The sequence below is a fragment of the Ziziphus jujuba genome, chromosome 9 (genome assembly GCF_031755915.1).
Source record: "Ziziphus jujuba cultivar Dongzao chromosome 9, ASM3175591v1".
NCBI lineage: Eukaryota > Viridiplantae > Streptophyta > Magnoliopsida > Rosales > Rhamnaceae > Ziziphus > Ziziphus jujuba.
The window spans coordinates 27,390,015-27,405,847 of NC_083387.1; the positions used below are offsets into that span (position 1 = coordinate 27,390,015).

Sequence of the window (15,833 nt, forward strand, 5' to 3'; positions counted from 1 at the left end):
TATGCAGCAGCCCATTGAGAGCACAAACTGATCTGAAGCTCTCAAATAAAATGAAATGCCTTTTCTATATATAACTTTTTTCATGTTTTTGATGGCATTTGGTTGTTGTATGAATGGCAACGACCAATTTTTTTATTGGTGCCTGCTTAGAGAAGCATGCTGTCATATATGATGCAAGCATCCATATTTTTTTTTGGGGTTAAAGAGCATCCATATATGGTGCATACACACATGCCCTTCCCTCACTGTATGGATGGATGCACATGTTATATATATATAGATAGTTCCATTCTTTAGGATAAAAAAATTCAAGAAAAATTAAGCAATCACGTTTCATAATATATTGCGAGATATACTGTAGGCTGTGTAAAATTAAAATCAACATTCTATAATATTTTGTGAAACGCTGTATTATTCTATTCATAAAATGTTTCTACTATATAGGAATTTTCTGTCTCATTTTTAGCTAGATATATAATTTTTATATAATGTCCCATTATATATAGTAAAATATTTTTAAAAACTATCTAGAATAAAAATATTTTAAAATAAAAAAATTACTAATTATATATATATATAATAGTTTTACGGTGCAGCATCGGTTTAGATATGATCCGCATTATAAAATTTTCATATATATATATATATATATTATTCATCAAAAAATTTATATATAGATATATAATTTTTTATTGTCATCCATCTTATGTTGGGGGCCTAAGGTCCTATAGTGTTACATCTAAAATTATATTTATATATTTATTATTGATAACATGACCTAACACCTAATATAAGATCTGATTGCAAATTATATTAATATAACGATCTATAATATCTTGACAAGTGTAATTTAGTAAATATTTTTCATAAATTTTTTGATGCATGTAACACTAGCAAAAGGAAAATGCTTAAGCTTCTAAATTTTTCTCCACTAACCATTTGAACGTTAACTGTTTCTGTATATTTCACTGTCCATAAAAAACATTATTTAAAAAAAATAAAAATTAGAAAGCTAAAATTTGGAATCCTAGCATTGTCCATAATTCAGACATTATTAATTGTTTATTGTTCTTAAAATCTAAATTTGAATTTGAATGAAATCATGCTCTTTATAATCTAATAAAAAGGAAAATGCACATTTATGTATCTATCCAGTTTTGACACCTATACCAGAAATATTTTATTTTATTTTATGTTATTTTTCAAAACAAACACCTAACCTATGAGTTGGTATTGATTTAATATAAAAATTTCAACATCTTTTGTTCATTTAATGAGCTTGAATTTCTGCCTAAAATTTTTGTCGTTGACCAGAGATGGTAACAACTCAATCTTTTTAAATATTAAAAGACAATTATATATGCTAGGAATTGACATATAAATGTGGATATCACTAAGCCTGTTTGATGAAGACTTATAACAATGGTACTATTTTCCTTTTTCAACTATAGAAATTGGAAAAGCATATACATAGATTTTTTTTAAAAGAATATTAATAATTATTGACAAAAACGGATCTTTCTTCTGTATCCAAAAGGTTTCTAAGAAAGTTTGTGGTGCTCTCTTATGTATCTCAAAATCGGGGTGACGTCACATTGATTTGATGCATCTATAATGATTGTGAGTGTTGAAAAATATCTGTAAAATTTTTAATTTTAAAACTTTAACCCTTTTCAGAATTAATGTGGGTTTAGAAATTTTCGTCGATGGTGATTAAGAAATATTATCGTCTTGTTCAAGGCCTTAACGAGTTTTACAGCTCAAGACCCTTAGTTTATGGTATATTCTATGAAAATTATCCAATCTCAACAGATTGAAACCTAGTTAACTAGTGGATATTTATCTTTTTTATTACGTTCTTGAATTTTTCTTTTACTTATGTCAAAACTCTAAAAAACGCAAGTCCTAAACTATGCATAGAATGTTCTAATTTTTTTTTTTTAACTAGTATTATAGGACCATTAACTCTTACTAAAGTTAATTAAATTTTATGGAACTTTTACCTCTTATAATTTGCATAGAATTTATTTATTCTTAAACATAACTTCCAATAATTTATAGGACCTAACAGAAATGACCAATCATGAAAAAGATGTTGAGTAAAAAATAAAAAAAACAAAAAAAAAACGATAGCATTGATTGAAGTTTAACTATAAACTAAAATCGAAAAGTCAAACAATTAAAATGGTCACCATTGAACATTATTGAAAGGAAGACTATAAACAAATGGAAAAGACAATTCTTACGATAAACGAATGGAAAAGACAATTCTTTGTATGAAATTGGTTTGACTATTAAGATAAGAAATTGATTGGAAATAACGTGAAATTCAGCATTAGATGGCTCAGATTTTCGTTGATAGGTTACAAATTGATTAGTGATTGATTAGGTTTTGTGTTGACTACAAAGAAAAGAAAAAAGAAACAAACAATTGAAGGCTCACGCCATATGTAGACTAATAACCGACTCGTGAAAATTGGGCCATTGATTCAAAAAGGATAAAGGTACAACAAAAGAAGAAAAATTCAAGGATAAAGGTCTACGATTGAGAATTTAAGCAAGACATAATAAAAATAACCTATTGTTATCCTTTAAAAATATTGATAAAATAAAAGCAAAATGGAAATGTAAAAAAATATATTTATAACTACCAATAAAATTGATATTTAGGCTTGAAGGTTTTCTTCTTTCTTTTCTTTTGGTTTTATATGTTTAGTTCGAGTTACCTTGTTAAGAATTTGGTATTTTTCAAGACTAATGCAGCCTTAAAGCAAGTGATCATCTCTCTAGCAGTTCTGAATCAACCAAATACTTTCAAGACTATGGACGCAATAGCTTCACAATGTGAATCTTAGATACCAAGACAATATAGGCAAAGCAACCTTGCATTTTGGACGAAAGCTTTTCTTGACCCACATCAGTGATAAAGAATCATAATTTATGGAATGTGACAGATGACAATATTAACAAAAAACACATGCTAAGGAAACAGAAGAAAAGAAGAAAAATATTTCAAATAATGGGGCCATCTTTCAAAATATTCAATCTGTTATATCAAAACAAAGTTTAGCCTCATCCCATGGGCCATTGATCTCAAACTTGTATTCTTGAATCCGTATAAGCCAATAAGGGCAGATTACAGTAATGAAAACCAATAAACCTAACAACAACACGAAAAGTAAACTATGCAGTGTATAAACAAAAGCTAATGTGATCATCATCAGGCCGAAAGAAAACCAAATGTGCAAGCAAAAGGAGTACTTCTTAATAGAGTAACTAACCAATGGAGCAAAAAGGAAGGTTTGCAAAGAGAATAACATGAGGGCGAAAACATGCAGCCTCGATGGAAGGCGTGAAGCAACAAAAACTGAGGCCACAACCGAAGCATTTAAAGAGATGCAGCTGGTCAAGCTAGGATTCTTAAGAGCCCCTGGAACTTTTATGGTAGATCCTGAATAGTCATGGAGAAAGAGATGGATCAAAAGAAGTCCAACAGTCACTGCCCAAATGGAGTCAGAGCTTATGGACCTTGTAAGAGTGTGATATATTGGAGCCAAAACATATAACCCAGTCATAAAAAAGGAAATATTTAGAAAATAATGAAAGAGGAGATTAAGGGAAAGCATTTCTTCAGTTAGCAACAGGACTAGGAAACCCAATCCCAGAAGGCCGAAATCAAGAAACAATAGTGAATTTTCGTCAAGAGTTGATCTAAGGGTGTAGGTCCAAACCATGACAACCAATGAGACAATACACAGATATTGAGAGATGGAAACTGAATCCAGCATCAAATTTACCATGTTCCTTTTAACGACATTGGCATTTGTGACCATCTCTTCAAGGAAAGTTTCATCGGTGTGGTTATCATCAAACCCAGGCTGCATCCCTCCATAAGCCACTTTTCTCCATTTTAGTTGAGTTGGGGAACTGCTCTCAGAAATGCTAGTATCCATGAAAGTTTAGATGCCTAGTGCAAATGTAGCTGCCACCAAATTTAAATTGTCATCAAGAACAAAACTGCCGCAGTAAAGCAAAAATTCAGACTCCAAATCTGTAAACCCAATCAATTAGAAGAAATGGTTAAAAGATGTTGATATGTTGACTATTTCATTTGAAGTTGAATAACCTGTCCACATATACAACATGTATTTTATATATAACAGAAGTATAAACTTCCGGTGCATCAATTTCTAGCTATATTATACATGTAACAGAACTAATAAACTTCCTGCGCAACAATTTCTAGCTATATATATATATATATATATACACATATAAACACACACACACACACACACATATATATATAAATATAACTGCAATATAACTGCCCTTCATTCTTTGATGGCAGGGTAGGATGTGTATTTCACATTCCCAGAACTACATATGATTTGCAGTTCTGTCTTCCCTCGATGTTATATTTACCAAAAGAACAATATGTAAAGTGCTTCAATATATATATATATATATATTTTTTTTTTTTTTTGTTTTTGAAAAAAGAAGGTGCTTCAATATGTTAAGATAGATTAGACATATTTAGCAGGCAGCTAGACTTTGCCCAATAAAATGATCCCCCCAAAAACACATTCACATGTGTAATAATATAAAAGTAAAACCAATCAGTTTTGATTCTCTTAACTAAGTAGTGGTTACTACAACTCCACCCAAAAACAAAAAAATAAAGAAGCTGAATCCTGAAACAGAATTTTAGGTGCAGTCAAAGATATAAGGAAATGGAAATGAGAAACATATGGAAAAAAAAAAAAAAAAGTTTTTCAGTGGCACTGGCACAACCATTTTGTAACAAAATCAGAAACTGAGATTTAGCCAAAACATCCTATATCATCAACGTTTTATTCGTTAAGTTAATTAGCAAAATCATCAAATTTTTTAGATTTTAGAATCACATAACAGCCTAAAGTTATCAATCTCAAATGTTTGAGCCAGAAAAAAAAAAAAAAAAAAAGAAATCCTATCAACTTAAGACATGTAATAATTACAACAACCAAAAGTTTAGAAACACCTAATTCCAATCGAAAACACATCGAAATTAAAAAATGCACAATTTTTTTTTTTTCCTTTTTCTTTTTCTATCGCAGTGTAAATTGAATTTCGTACCTTTTCCCGACCCGAATGCATGGAAATCGATTACCAAGTGAAACGGTTAGACGTCGCACCGGAGAATCGAAAAAAATTGGAAACAGGCGGAGCTTCAATCTCAAGCCTAAGCCTCCGAAAAATAAAAAAATATCGTCTTCGTTGTTGAAGATCGAAGCATGAAAATCGATCTGATATCGCTGAGGAAGATTGAAGATTGAGCGCAAATGGAGAAAAATCGAATATGAGGCTGCCCAGAAACAAAGGAAGAGAATCGCAGAAAATCTCAGGGAACGGAAATATTGAATACCGGAACGATTTGGGCTGGGGTGGTAGTGGTGAAGGAAGGTTAAAACGGTGCGTTTTCAGGAGAGGTAAGGAGTGCATTAATTACAATTGTAGCCAAAAACTATCAGGACATTATTATTTTCCTTTAATTGTTGAATAATTAAATTAATTATTTAGAGGATAAAATAAATTTTTTTTTTTAACTGATAGAGAATACGAACATTTTTTTGTAAAAAAATAAAAAACAAACATTTTTGTAATGATTTTTCTATCATATATTTCATTTTTAACATAAATATATAAAAGTTGATGAGTGAAAAAAATCTAATAATAACAAATTATTATTATTTTAGAAAGAAGACCATGAGAATAAAAATACAGTTATAAATTTGCCCCAAAAAAAAAGAAAAAAAAGAAAAAAAACATTACGAAATACGCTTTTACAATTGTTTTTTAAAAAAATTCTAATTATATATATAATATTTTCCTTTTTGGGATTGTAAAAGAATAAAAAAAAAAGAAAAAAAAAAAAGAAGAAGGAAAAAGTGCGTAACGTTAGGTTACAATCTTTCATCGTACGCCGTTCTCTGGTGTGCCTTTCTTTCTCTTCTTTGCTGAAACATCCTCCTCCTGTCCATTTCTCCATTCTGCTCGATCTTCAATCTTCTTGAGCGATATCAGATCGATTCTCTTCCTTCGATCTTCTTCACCGAAGACGCTGTATTCGATTTTGAGAAGGGTTAGGCGTGAGATTTTGAAGCTCCGGAAGTTTCGAATTTTTCGAATATCCGGTGCGAACGTCTAACCATTCGAGTCCCTCCAATAGATTTCCATGCATTTCCTGTACGTATTTCAATTACTCTGCGAAGGAAAAACAAAATTTGTGCGTTTTGTAAATTTTGGTGCGATTTTGATTGGATTAGGTTTTTATTTTTTTTTTTAGGGAAAATTTGCAAGGATTGTTGTCTGTGTGAGCTGTAGAGGTTGAAATCGAGATGCCTAGGGATTTGTCAAGGTCAAGGTCACGGTCTCGATCACCGTCTTATAGGAGAAGGCGTTCGCCATCTCCAGTAGGACATAGGTATAGCAGAAGAAGCAGGAGAGAAAGAAACCGGTCTCCATATTCATCCTATTCGCATAGCAGGTGATCCCGTTTATGTTCTTGCTTTGTTTAATGCTGAATTTTATATTAGCTAATTGTCAAGCTACTCTTAAGAAAGACTGGGGACTCACATATTGCTGATGCGGTTTGGATTTACATAATGTTCGACTTTTACTGTACGCATCTTAATCCTTGCTTCTTGATGGTTGGAACTTGTATAATTTCAATGTCGAAGCAGTTTTTGGATAGAGCTTAAATTAATTATATTGAATGGTATGAGTGGACAATAAACGGGAAAAAATGGTTGTTGTAAATTTGGAATTACTATCGAATTTGTTGAGATAAGTAATGGGGTCATATGTTGAATGTTACTTTTTAATTTGAGTTTTACATGCAAATTGATCTGCCATTGAACTTATCTGTTTGTACATGTTTAAGTGGACAGGAATGAGTGGTTTGAGTGTCTACCTTTGCTATGCTTTTGACGTGTCGGAATTTTCTGTCTCTGCTCCTTATGGAAACATTTTGACTGGTACATTAGGCTTCACTGCTGTCATGCTTATGTCCAAGTGCTACTTATGTGATTCTAAAATTTGATGATTATGCTAGCTGACGCTGGGAGTAAATGTTGACGATATAGGATCATTTAGCAAAATCAGTTTCTGATTCTGTTTTAAAAAAATAATAATAATAATAAGAAAAAAGTGAAAATAAAGATAAGAAGAAAGATGCCAAATATGATTTTCTGGAGTGACAGTCGAATAAAAATAGTGTTGTCAGGGCGAGATAGAATGCATGCTCTTCCGAATAAATTAAAAGAACTCAGTTTCTTCCCATCTATGGGAAGTGAGCAGGTGCTGGGTGCCGTTGGGTGTCCTTTTGTTGCTCGCTTGTGACATTTGGTTCTTCATGTGATAAAAGATGGAGCAAACAAAGGTTATTCTTAACAATGTATGAGGTAACTGTACATGTCTTTGTATTTCTTGGGCTACGTGATGGCTGGCTTGATAGTTGTGGATTATATGCATTATGTGCTCTATTGATGGTTGTTACTCAATTAATTTTATATTGCTGCACAGACGAAAAAGTCCTTCTCTTTCCCCTAGACGGCGTAAAAGTCGTTCACCTACTCTAAGAAGACGTAGAAGTCGTTCGCCTACGCCAAGACGCCATAAGAAGCAAGGAAGTACAAGTTCCTCAAGTCTTGGCTCAATAGAGCGCAAAATATCTAGTGAAGTTTTGAAAAAAGAAGAGGAGGAAAAGAAAAGGTATAAATCATTAATCTTCAAATTGTGTGTTAACATTATTAATCCTCTGTTTTCTTGGAAAAAAAAATAAATAAAAAGAAGGAAATGTCTTCAGAGTTGCTATCCTTTCAAGAGATCTGTTTATCTTATTTCTCCTGCAGTATATAATTCATGAAATGTATTGAATCACTTTAGTTTTTGAATTCAGTTATGGGTTATGTCAATAATTTCTGGGTATATCATTTACTAGATGTATATTTGGAAATGTCAATTTTTTAGCTGATTATAGCCATTCAAAGTATTATTATTTTTCAGTGTCCATTAGAAAGTATGGTTACTTTTCTTTTTTAAATGCTATTTTTGTCAATTTCGTAAGGGATTAAACTCTGGGCTGATATTCTTGCACATGACGCGGGTTATTTGATCTTGCTTAATATATAATTTAACCTCTTTATCTTTTCCTCAACGATAAATTTCTGGAGTTGAAATTGCGAAGAAATGAAATGATATTCTTCAGTTGGACACATATAATCTGAATAATTCCTTTATATGACACTGTACTTACTACTTGCAATTGGAGGATGCATTCAAAGTAAAAATGTGTATTGATACAGTTGTATACTTGTGTTAAGAATTTCCTTTTACTGATTTCCTTTCAAAGTTAATTAATCTTAAATATTTATTTGAGCCATGTTGCTAAACTGACCTGTTATGGCTATTTCAGATGTTCTCAGTTCAAACTTAAAATGAATGAAGTCATTTGTTTCTCTTATGGTTATGCACAACGCCGTCTTCTCTTAAGCCTTAATTCTTATTCCTGCACAATCTTGCTTTTGGAGTATTGGGCATTAATTGGTTATTTGGTATAAATGGGATCTTATATAAAGGATTAAAAAAGAATATTACGATAAATCTTGATGATTTCCAAAACTTTTTTAATTAATTGATTAAGTGCGTGATTCGTTATTTTTTTGTTATGTCCTACCTAAGAAACTCATCCGTGCATAGTTTGTGCTTAGTATGGTATCAAATGCAGGTCAGGTTAGGCTTTAGTTGGGATGCACCATTTCTTGGGCTTGTATGGCTTGTGTTGATATCCCAAATGATGGTAGTGCTTCGCAAATGTGGGGCCTTTCTTTTTCTCCATTAGTGTTTTTTGAGCATTCTATTCTGAGCTTATGTCAATGCTATGGTGCTTTGGTCTCAAAAAGCACTAAAATTTGGCCATACATTTTTGAACTTCCATCTTTCTTAATGTAAAAAATGCATGTAGTTCAAAATTGAAGAATGTCGGTGATCAGTTTTAAACCTGCAGCAGGTTTACTTGACATTTTTCTCCACAGGCTTTTCTCAAGGAAGATACTGCTATAGTTCAACTTGTTTTATATGATGATCAAAATGGGTGCTTCTTTTGTCTACTATCTACTGTTCACCAGTTTTGAAATTGATTGTTTGGATCAGGATTCGGTTAGAGGTATGCCTTAAAAGCATAAGCATATTGTTTAGTGCCTTTGCCTTCATGAAGGTTAGTTTGCCATTTATTATAGCACAGATAATGATTAGACATAGAAAGAGAAGAAAGGAGGTATTATACGTTTAGTATTGTGATAGTTCCTGTTGCTTGGATTGAAGACATTCAACGGAAGTGTGGCATTTTCACCCTTTGACGGAAAGAGGTCACTTTCCTGCTTAACATTTTCTCATGTCTGCTCAGGCGACAACAGGAAGCAGAATTGAAACTGGTGGAAGAGGAGACTGCAAAGAGAGTGGAAGAAGCAATTTCTAGAAAGGTCGAAGAGAGCTTAAACTCTGAGGAGATTAAAGTAGAAATACAGAGGCGATTGGAGGAGGGGCGGAAGAAACTTCTTGATGAAGTTGGAGCTCAACTTGAAAAAGAAAAGGAAGCTGCTCTTATCGAGGCTAGACAAAAGGAGGTAAATGGTTTTGTGCTATACTTTTCTTCTGTCATTCTTCTGCCACTTGGTGTAAGTCTATAGCCGCATTGCATTCCATATTATGCTGAATTTGACACCTTTAGCAATTAACAGTGCTTGTGGTCAATTTGTTTTTCTATTCAGCTCTTCTTGTTCTTTTATTGTCTTATATTTAGTTATATATTATACTGTAGTTTACTAGGCAAACAACGTTTGTAAGTTAGGGTAAGGAAAAACAGTTTTATGACATTATACCATAGTTCTTTAGATTTAATGTATGAACAATTTTGACAGCAAAGGGAGTTCTTACTTGTTTTCCCTTGAGTTTGTTACAATTTTCAAAGTGGTGATAACTTTTAATTTGAAATTTTTTTATTGAGAACCTAATAGTTATATTTTAAATTCAAGTAAAGAGAACATTTAACAATGGAGATAAACAAAATTGATTGATGAATATATTTGCAACTAACTTGTCTGAGAGTATTTCATTTTTGAAGATCTTGGCAGCTGGTCTTCAGAAACTTTTTAATCTTGTTCTTCATCTCTTTCATTAAGGCATTTGAATTAATTCATGTAATTATGAAAGAAAACATTTTATTGTGCTTATCAGTGCCTCGATAATTTTTGATTTTTGGTTCACAGGAACAAGTTCGGCAAGAGAAAGAAGAGCTAGAGAGGTTGCTTGAAGAAAATCGGAGGAGGGTTGAAGAAGCCCAAAGAAGGGAAGCTTTGGAGCAGCAGCGAAGGGAGGAGGAACGGTATCGGGAGCTAGAAGAGCTTCAGAGGCAAAAAGAAGAGGCTATGAGAAGGAAGAAACAAGAAGAGGAGCAGGAACAGAAGAACCAGATGAAATTGTTGGGTAAGAACAAGTCAAGGCCAAAACTGTCGTTTGCAATAGGCTCCAAGTAATATTATATACAATTGTATGAAATGAAAGAAAGTGAAAAAAGCTTTAATCTCTTATAAATATTTTGTGCTTGGATTGCATCTGTAATTTGAGGATATATATCTGGTAAATACAATTTTTGGGTCTTAGTTTTGTTGCCACTCTGCCTTTGTTTTTGGTTCTTCTACCATATTTACTTTCCTTTTCCAATATTTGCCGGCTTCGTTAATGTCAAATATGATTTTAGTTTTTATTAGAAAGACCCAAAGATGCATTATACGTATGAGGAGGCTCGTGGGTGAGAAATGTTTGGGAAGTTCTCTTGGATACTCGAGTGGGACCTTAAAATCTCCCATTTCGGACTTCTCCTCTCTCAGCTGGAGCGGATGACGTATTTGTACTGCTCTTAGAAATTCTTCTATTTCAGGACTGAGAGCGTTATTAAAATGCTTTGCAAGGTTTTTAAATTAAACATTGAATATTCTGCTTGGTTTTCTATTCGATAGTACACTTCATCAACCCACAATCAATGGCTGTTCCGGCTATGTATCTAGTGCATCTTTGTCTTTATGCAAAAGGTTTTCAAGACCAGGCTTGGTTTTCGTTTTGGACATGCAACATATGGATTTTGGCCGCAGGGCATGTATTTCTAGTACCATGAAATTAATAAATGGAGTAGTTAATGGTGGGGTTACTAATATCCTTTTGTAGTGACGAATCTTTTATATTTTGGTAATATTTGTAGTGAAGAATATTGCATTGCGAAAAGAAAGAATTTGTACTTATTCTAGGGTCTCAACTGGCCGTTGAAACGCATAAGATTCTTGAATGAAGATCCAGTTCTTTCCGAATTGGTAAGATCTTTGGAGGAGTTGAAGAAAATATTTTGGAGAACTTGAAGCAATTGTCTAAGTTATAGCTGAAAAAGGGTAAAATGAGAAACAGTAAATGATACTGACTAGTTTAGTTTTAGCATTTAGATCGTTTTAGCATTTAGATCCTGTTTGATATAGCTTTTGAAAAGTTCTTTCTGGTTTTTAAAACCTTAAGGGGGCATTTGGTACACCGGATAGGTCCGGATCGAATATGATAGGTTTGAATCAGATAGGATTGGATATGATAGAATAATACAGTACCGTGTTTGGTATAGTTTCGGACTGAACGATAGATTAGTTGTCCCATGTTTGGTATAGAAATTGAATTGGATTGAATTATTTTGTAATTATAGTTTTTATTTTTTTTAAAAAAAATAAAAAGTTTAGAAATTATATTTATATTTACAAAATATATATATAAATTATATTTAATTAAAGTTGTAAATTTATTTATTTATATTTCCATGCAAAATTTATTTATTTATTTATTTTTTTACACCCACAAATTATTTAATTAAAGTTGGGTCATATGCTTTTACTCTTTCAGTGTTGGATGAGGAATCTTTGGTTCTATGTATCAGTTGACGTTAGGACTGCATGGAATTTTCAGGATATGGTGAAGAGATGGTTAGAATCTTCATAGGATGGTGTGGGAGGAAATGGGAGTGGAGGGGACTTTCAGCTAGCTTGTTTCCTTCAGGAATGGAAAATGATTAGAAAATAGTAAATTGCAAAGCAAGAGTGCCAACACACTTCCTGAAATATTGTAAGAAAAGTAGACTTGTTAGTAAAGAAAAATAAATTTGATACACTTTCCGAGCTACAAATGTTTCCTTAAATCCCTCTTTTTAACATCATATTCAAACTGCCACAGTGACTTGCAAATTACAAAAAGCTATATGATATTACACTCTATCTATGCAAATCCCCCACAACAATAGTGGTAGGCAGAAGAGGGCTAGATGACCCAATTCGCTGTTTGCGGCTGCAAATGGAATGCGTTTAGTAATCCTGAATGCTAAAATAGTCCCACAAAATACAGGACAAGATGACCTATGCGAAGAGGTGGCTCAAGCTTCGTCCCAAATACACGTCAGACTTACACGTTATTCGTACCTGAGCTATCGAAAAACCGCCTGCATCCATCAATTTCCCTTTTTTTTTTTGTTTGCATGCATCAATTTCCCCTTTTTTTTTTTTTTTTTTTTAAATTTTGACCGCTCCATCAGTTCTCTATCGTAATATATAAATTAATTTTTATCATTCATATATTTAAAGCAATTTAATTAAATAGAGGCATCAAAATTTTAGGATTAGAACCCATTGCCTTTTTTTTTTTTTTTTTTCTTGAGTAAAAGTTTCTGTCAAAATTGTAACGAAAATAAGTAAAAATATAAAATGGCTTTTAATGCAATGGAATAACTTTTGAAAACAAAAAAACCCAAACAAATAAGTATTTATTTTATTTTATTATGATGGTATGAACATATATTGAATGAATCAAATGTTTTTTTTTAATAAAAAATTTAATCTATAGTTTTTTTTTATCAAAAAAACATTTTAGTCCAACCCTACCTACATCAAACTCAAAACAATACTATCAGCTAATCTTATCCAAAATAATAGCCCTACCGATCCCCGTCCTCCATAGCAAATAGTATCCTACATACCAAATGCCAAAATAGAGTCTTAAGGTTCAAAAGCTGTTCCTTTTTGTAGGAGTATTTGGACAGTTTTTGAAAATACTTCAAGTCCTTAGAAAAGCTATTAATCAAATCCAGTAAAAAATAATTTTTCCGGTAGTTCCTTTGAAAAATAAAAAATAGAAAAAATTTTACCAAATAAAATCTTAGTGTGGAAAAAAATATACATATAAAATAGATTGGGCAACATAGACATGGCACAATTAAAATACAATATAAACTATGCCATGCAAACCACGAAACATGCATTGCCCATGCCTAGGAGGCCCATGGCAGGGACGAGACCATAATGGGCTAGATATGACATGAGCCCATGGCACGACGATTGGCATGGATAATTTATGAATACATAAACTATATTAATATGCTTATATTTTTCATTGTTTTATTATTATTATTTTAAATTTATCAATGTAATACTTTATTAAATTAATAATATTTAAGATTTAAACTTTTTAACTGTTTACTACTATATTTTTGTTTATTTATATATATTTGTTTTGGCTTCAAAGCCATGCAATTAATTATGCAATTTTTTTTCTCTTTTATGTAAATATTAATTGCCTACTAAACAATTAAATAAATTTATTGTAGTTAAATTAAGTTATTTGTTAGATGCACTTTTTAAAATGTATTAATTTCAATAAACAAATAATTAAAATGAATAAAAAACATATTGGCATGAATAAAAAATTAAACCGGCATAAACAGGAATATATAAACATGGATACTACAGCATACAAATAAACAGGTAAAGCATGGCACGAGCACAAATAGGTCAATCATTAAAGCGTATGCCATGCTGACACCTGTTAAGGACAATACAAATAGCATTGATTTTGACTTGTCTATTTTAACACGTCACAAAGTCACAATGCCTTGAAGAACAAGGCATTGCCTAACGCTGGCAAACATTTGGAGAAGCTGTGTTCCAATAATTCAGTTGGTCCCTAAGTTATAAATGATCAAACACGCATTCATAGACCAAGTGCCATAATTTTCCCTTTAGCACAACTGTGGACTAGAAAAAGAAGCAAGCTTTGCTCTTTATTTTAATGCGTGACAAAAGCGTTTCAAGTCGTTACCCAATAATGTTGAGTTCGAGAAAACTAGGCTTTGATTATATTGATTATACCTTCTTTTATATTCAATATTTTTTTTTTCTTTGTTTGATTTCTTCATTTCCTCTCTTATTCAAATCCTATTGTACCACCTTTCAAATAGCATAAAAAATTATAATTGTCCTATTTTGATTTATAAATATAATATTGTGGGCGACCAAATTGAGCATATATAATGAAAAATCTTTACCTTTACTACTCATATAGTTTTATTATTATTATTATTATCTTATAGAATAAGATGTAATCTTCATTTGATGATTTTGGTGTCTCTTTATGCACTTTTAATATATATATATATATATTAGCATTGACATGTATATTATATAGAAGGCACAAAAAGTTCGATGAAAAATTAGGCAATCCTCAAAAATGCCAGAATAGAATTGGCATAGGTCGTTCTGCTGTAGCGACTAATTGCGAAAAGCAATGTACATTTTATATTTATTTTCATTTCTTGATATGATCTATTGTAAATTTAACATTTCAAGCAAATTTTTTTATGTAAATATAACTTATACTTTAATTTTCAAACTTGTATTATTTTGTCAATTTTGTTTCCCCTAAACGATATTAACAGCTCAGCTTTTGCCAATTACTCTATCTGGACTTAGCAACATTTCTATATTATTTATATGTATATATAGGTCAACATTTCTATATTATATATACATAAAAAAAAAAGACAGAAAATATCGAGATCCTTTCTATATAAATTTTGGTAAACTATTTGTTCTGTGGGCAATACTGATTAATGATTAAACTTGCTAGAGGTCAAGGGTCATGTCCATGGAAATTTCTTTTGGGTCCATATATTAAGGGGAACTTTTGTCATTCTAATTTAATGCTAGTGAATACAATTTTTTTTTTTTATTTATAATAATTTTTCCATCTTAATATCTCTGGAATTCCCAACTTTCCAATTATAGGTGGGACTGCGTAAACCTTTCTTGACAAGGTCCAGATCCTTTAGTATAAATTTGGTCAATTATTGCTCCTCTAGGTGATACTGATTTGTGATTAAAACATACTGAAGTTCAGGGGGGTCATTTCCATGTGGAAATTCCTTTAGGGTCCACATGTTGGTGGAATTTTTTGCCATTTCTAATTTAAAGCTAGAAGATACTGTAACAAGCCAATTTATTGGCCAAAAAGATTAAAAAAAAAAAAAAGAATCTTAATTTTTTTAGGTAAATTTTTTTTAAAAAAATCTTTTCTTGTTCCTCAATATATATATATATATATATATATATATATTCTTTTATCATGATATCTTGATAGTTTTTCTATCAGAATTTCACTTATTAATTTTTAAACTGCTTTAAATTGTGAGATTTAAATATATGAATGAGATTTAAATAATATCTAAATTGATTTATTTTGTCGTTTTGGAATTTTAATCTATTACTAAATTTATATAGTCTATTAAAGTATCTTTAAATTTTAATCTTTAAAATAATTTAAAAGTTACTAATAAAGGTTCTAATGAAAAAATCATCAAAAAGTCTCAATAGAAGACTAACTTAAGGGGGCAACGAGTAGAGTATGAATGATGAAGCAGACAGAGTATGAATAAATAT

General features: G+C 31.4%; 2 protein-coding genes across 11 annotated transcripts; one reads left to right on the forward strand and one right to left on the reverse strand.

The window, feature by feature from the left end:
- Positions 1-3,010: 3,010 nt before the first annotated feature.
- LOC125420252 (phosphatidylinositol N-acetylglucosaminyltransferase subunit C) lies at positions 3,011-5,554 on the reverse strand. 3 transcript variants are annotated; one of them, XM_048466791.2, is made up of 2 exons: positions 5,119-5,554; positions 3,011-4,017 (listed from the first exon to the last, which is right to left on the reverse strand). In XM_048466791.2, exon 2 carries the CDS (start codon positions 3,951-3,953, stop codon positions 3,042-3,044), a length of 912 nt encoding a protein of 303 aa, XP_048322748.2. In that variant the 5' UTR covers positions 3,954-4,017; positions 5,119-5,554; the 3' UTR covers positions 3,011-3,041. The 3 variants fall into 3 exon arrangements, with proteins under 3 accessions (XP_048322748.2, XP_048322747.2, XP_048322746.2); XM_048466790.2 differs by having other exon boundaries at positions 3,011-4,051; XM_048466789.2 differs by having other exon boundaries at positions 3,011-3,982; positions 5,119-5,539.
- Positions 5,555-5,881: 327 nt separating this feature from the next.
- LOC107427763 (uncharacterized protein At1g10890) lies at positions 5,882-10,715 on the forward strand. 8 transcript variants are annotated; one of them, XM_048480062.2, is made up of 5 exons: positions 5,882-6,228; positions 6,309-6,529; positions 7,567-7,755; positions 9,449-9,668; positions 10,311-10,715. In XM_048480062.2, exons 2-5 carry the CDS (start codon positions 6,381-6,383, stop codon positions 10,575-10,577), a joined length of 825 nt encoding a protein of 274 aa, XP_048336019.2. In that variant the 5' UTR covers positions 5,882-6,228; positions 6,309-6,380; the 3' UTR covers positions 10,578-10,715. The 8 variants fall into 8 exon arrangements, with proteins under 8 accessions (XP_048336019.2, XP_048336018.2, XP_048322754.2 ...); XM_048480061.2 differs by having other exon boundaries at positions 6,329-6,529; XM_048466797.2 differs by lacking the exon at positions 5,882-6,228 and adding an exon at positions 7,342-7,445 and having other exon boundaries at positions 6,387-7,019.
- The last annotated feature ends 5,118 nt before the right edge of the window (positions 10,716-15,833 follow it).

Coding starts and splice junctions, on each gene's coding strand:
- LOC107427763 (XM_048480062.2), top strand. CDS start 6,381: ATGCCTAGGGATTTGTCAAGGTCAAGGTCACGGTCTCGATCACCGTCT. Junction 6,530..7,566: donor TCATCCTATTCGCATAGCAG/GTGATCCCGTTT, acceptor ATTGCTGCACAG/ACGAAAAAGTCCTTCTCTTT. Junction 7,756..9,448: donor GAAGAGGAGGAAAAGAAAAG/GTATAAATCATT, acceptor ATGTCTGCTCAG/GCGACAACAGGAAGCAGAAT.
- LOC125420252 (XM_048466791.2), bottom strand. CDS start 3,953: ATGGATACTAGCATTTCTGAGAGCAGTTCCCCAACTCAACTAAAATGG.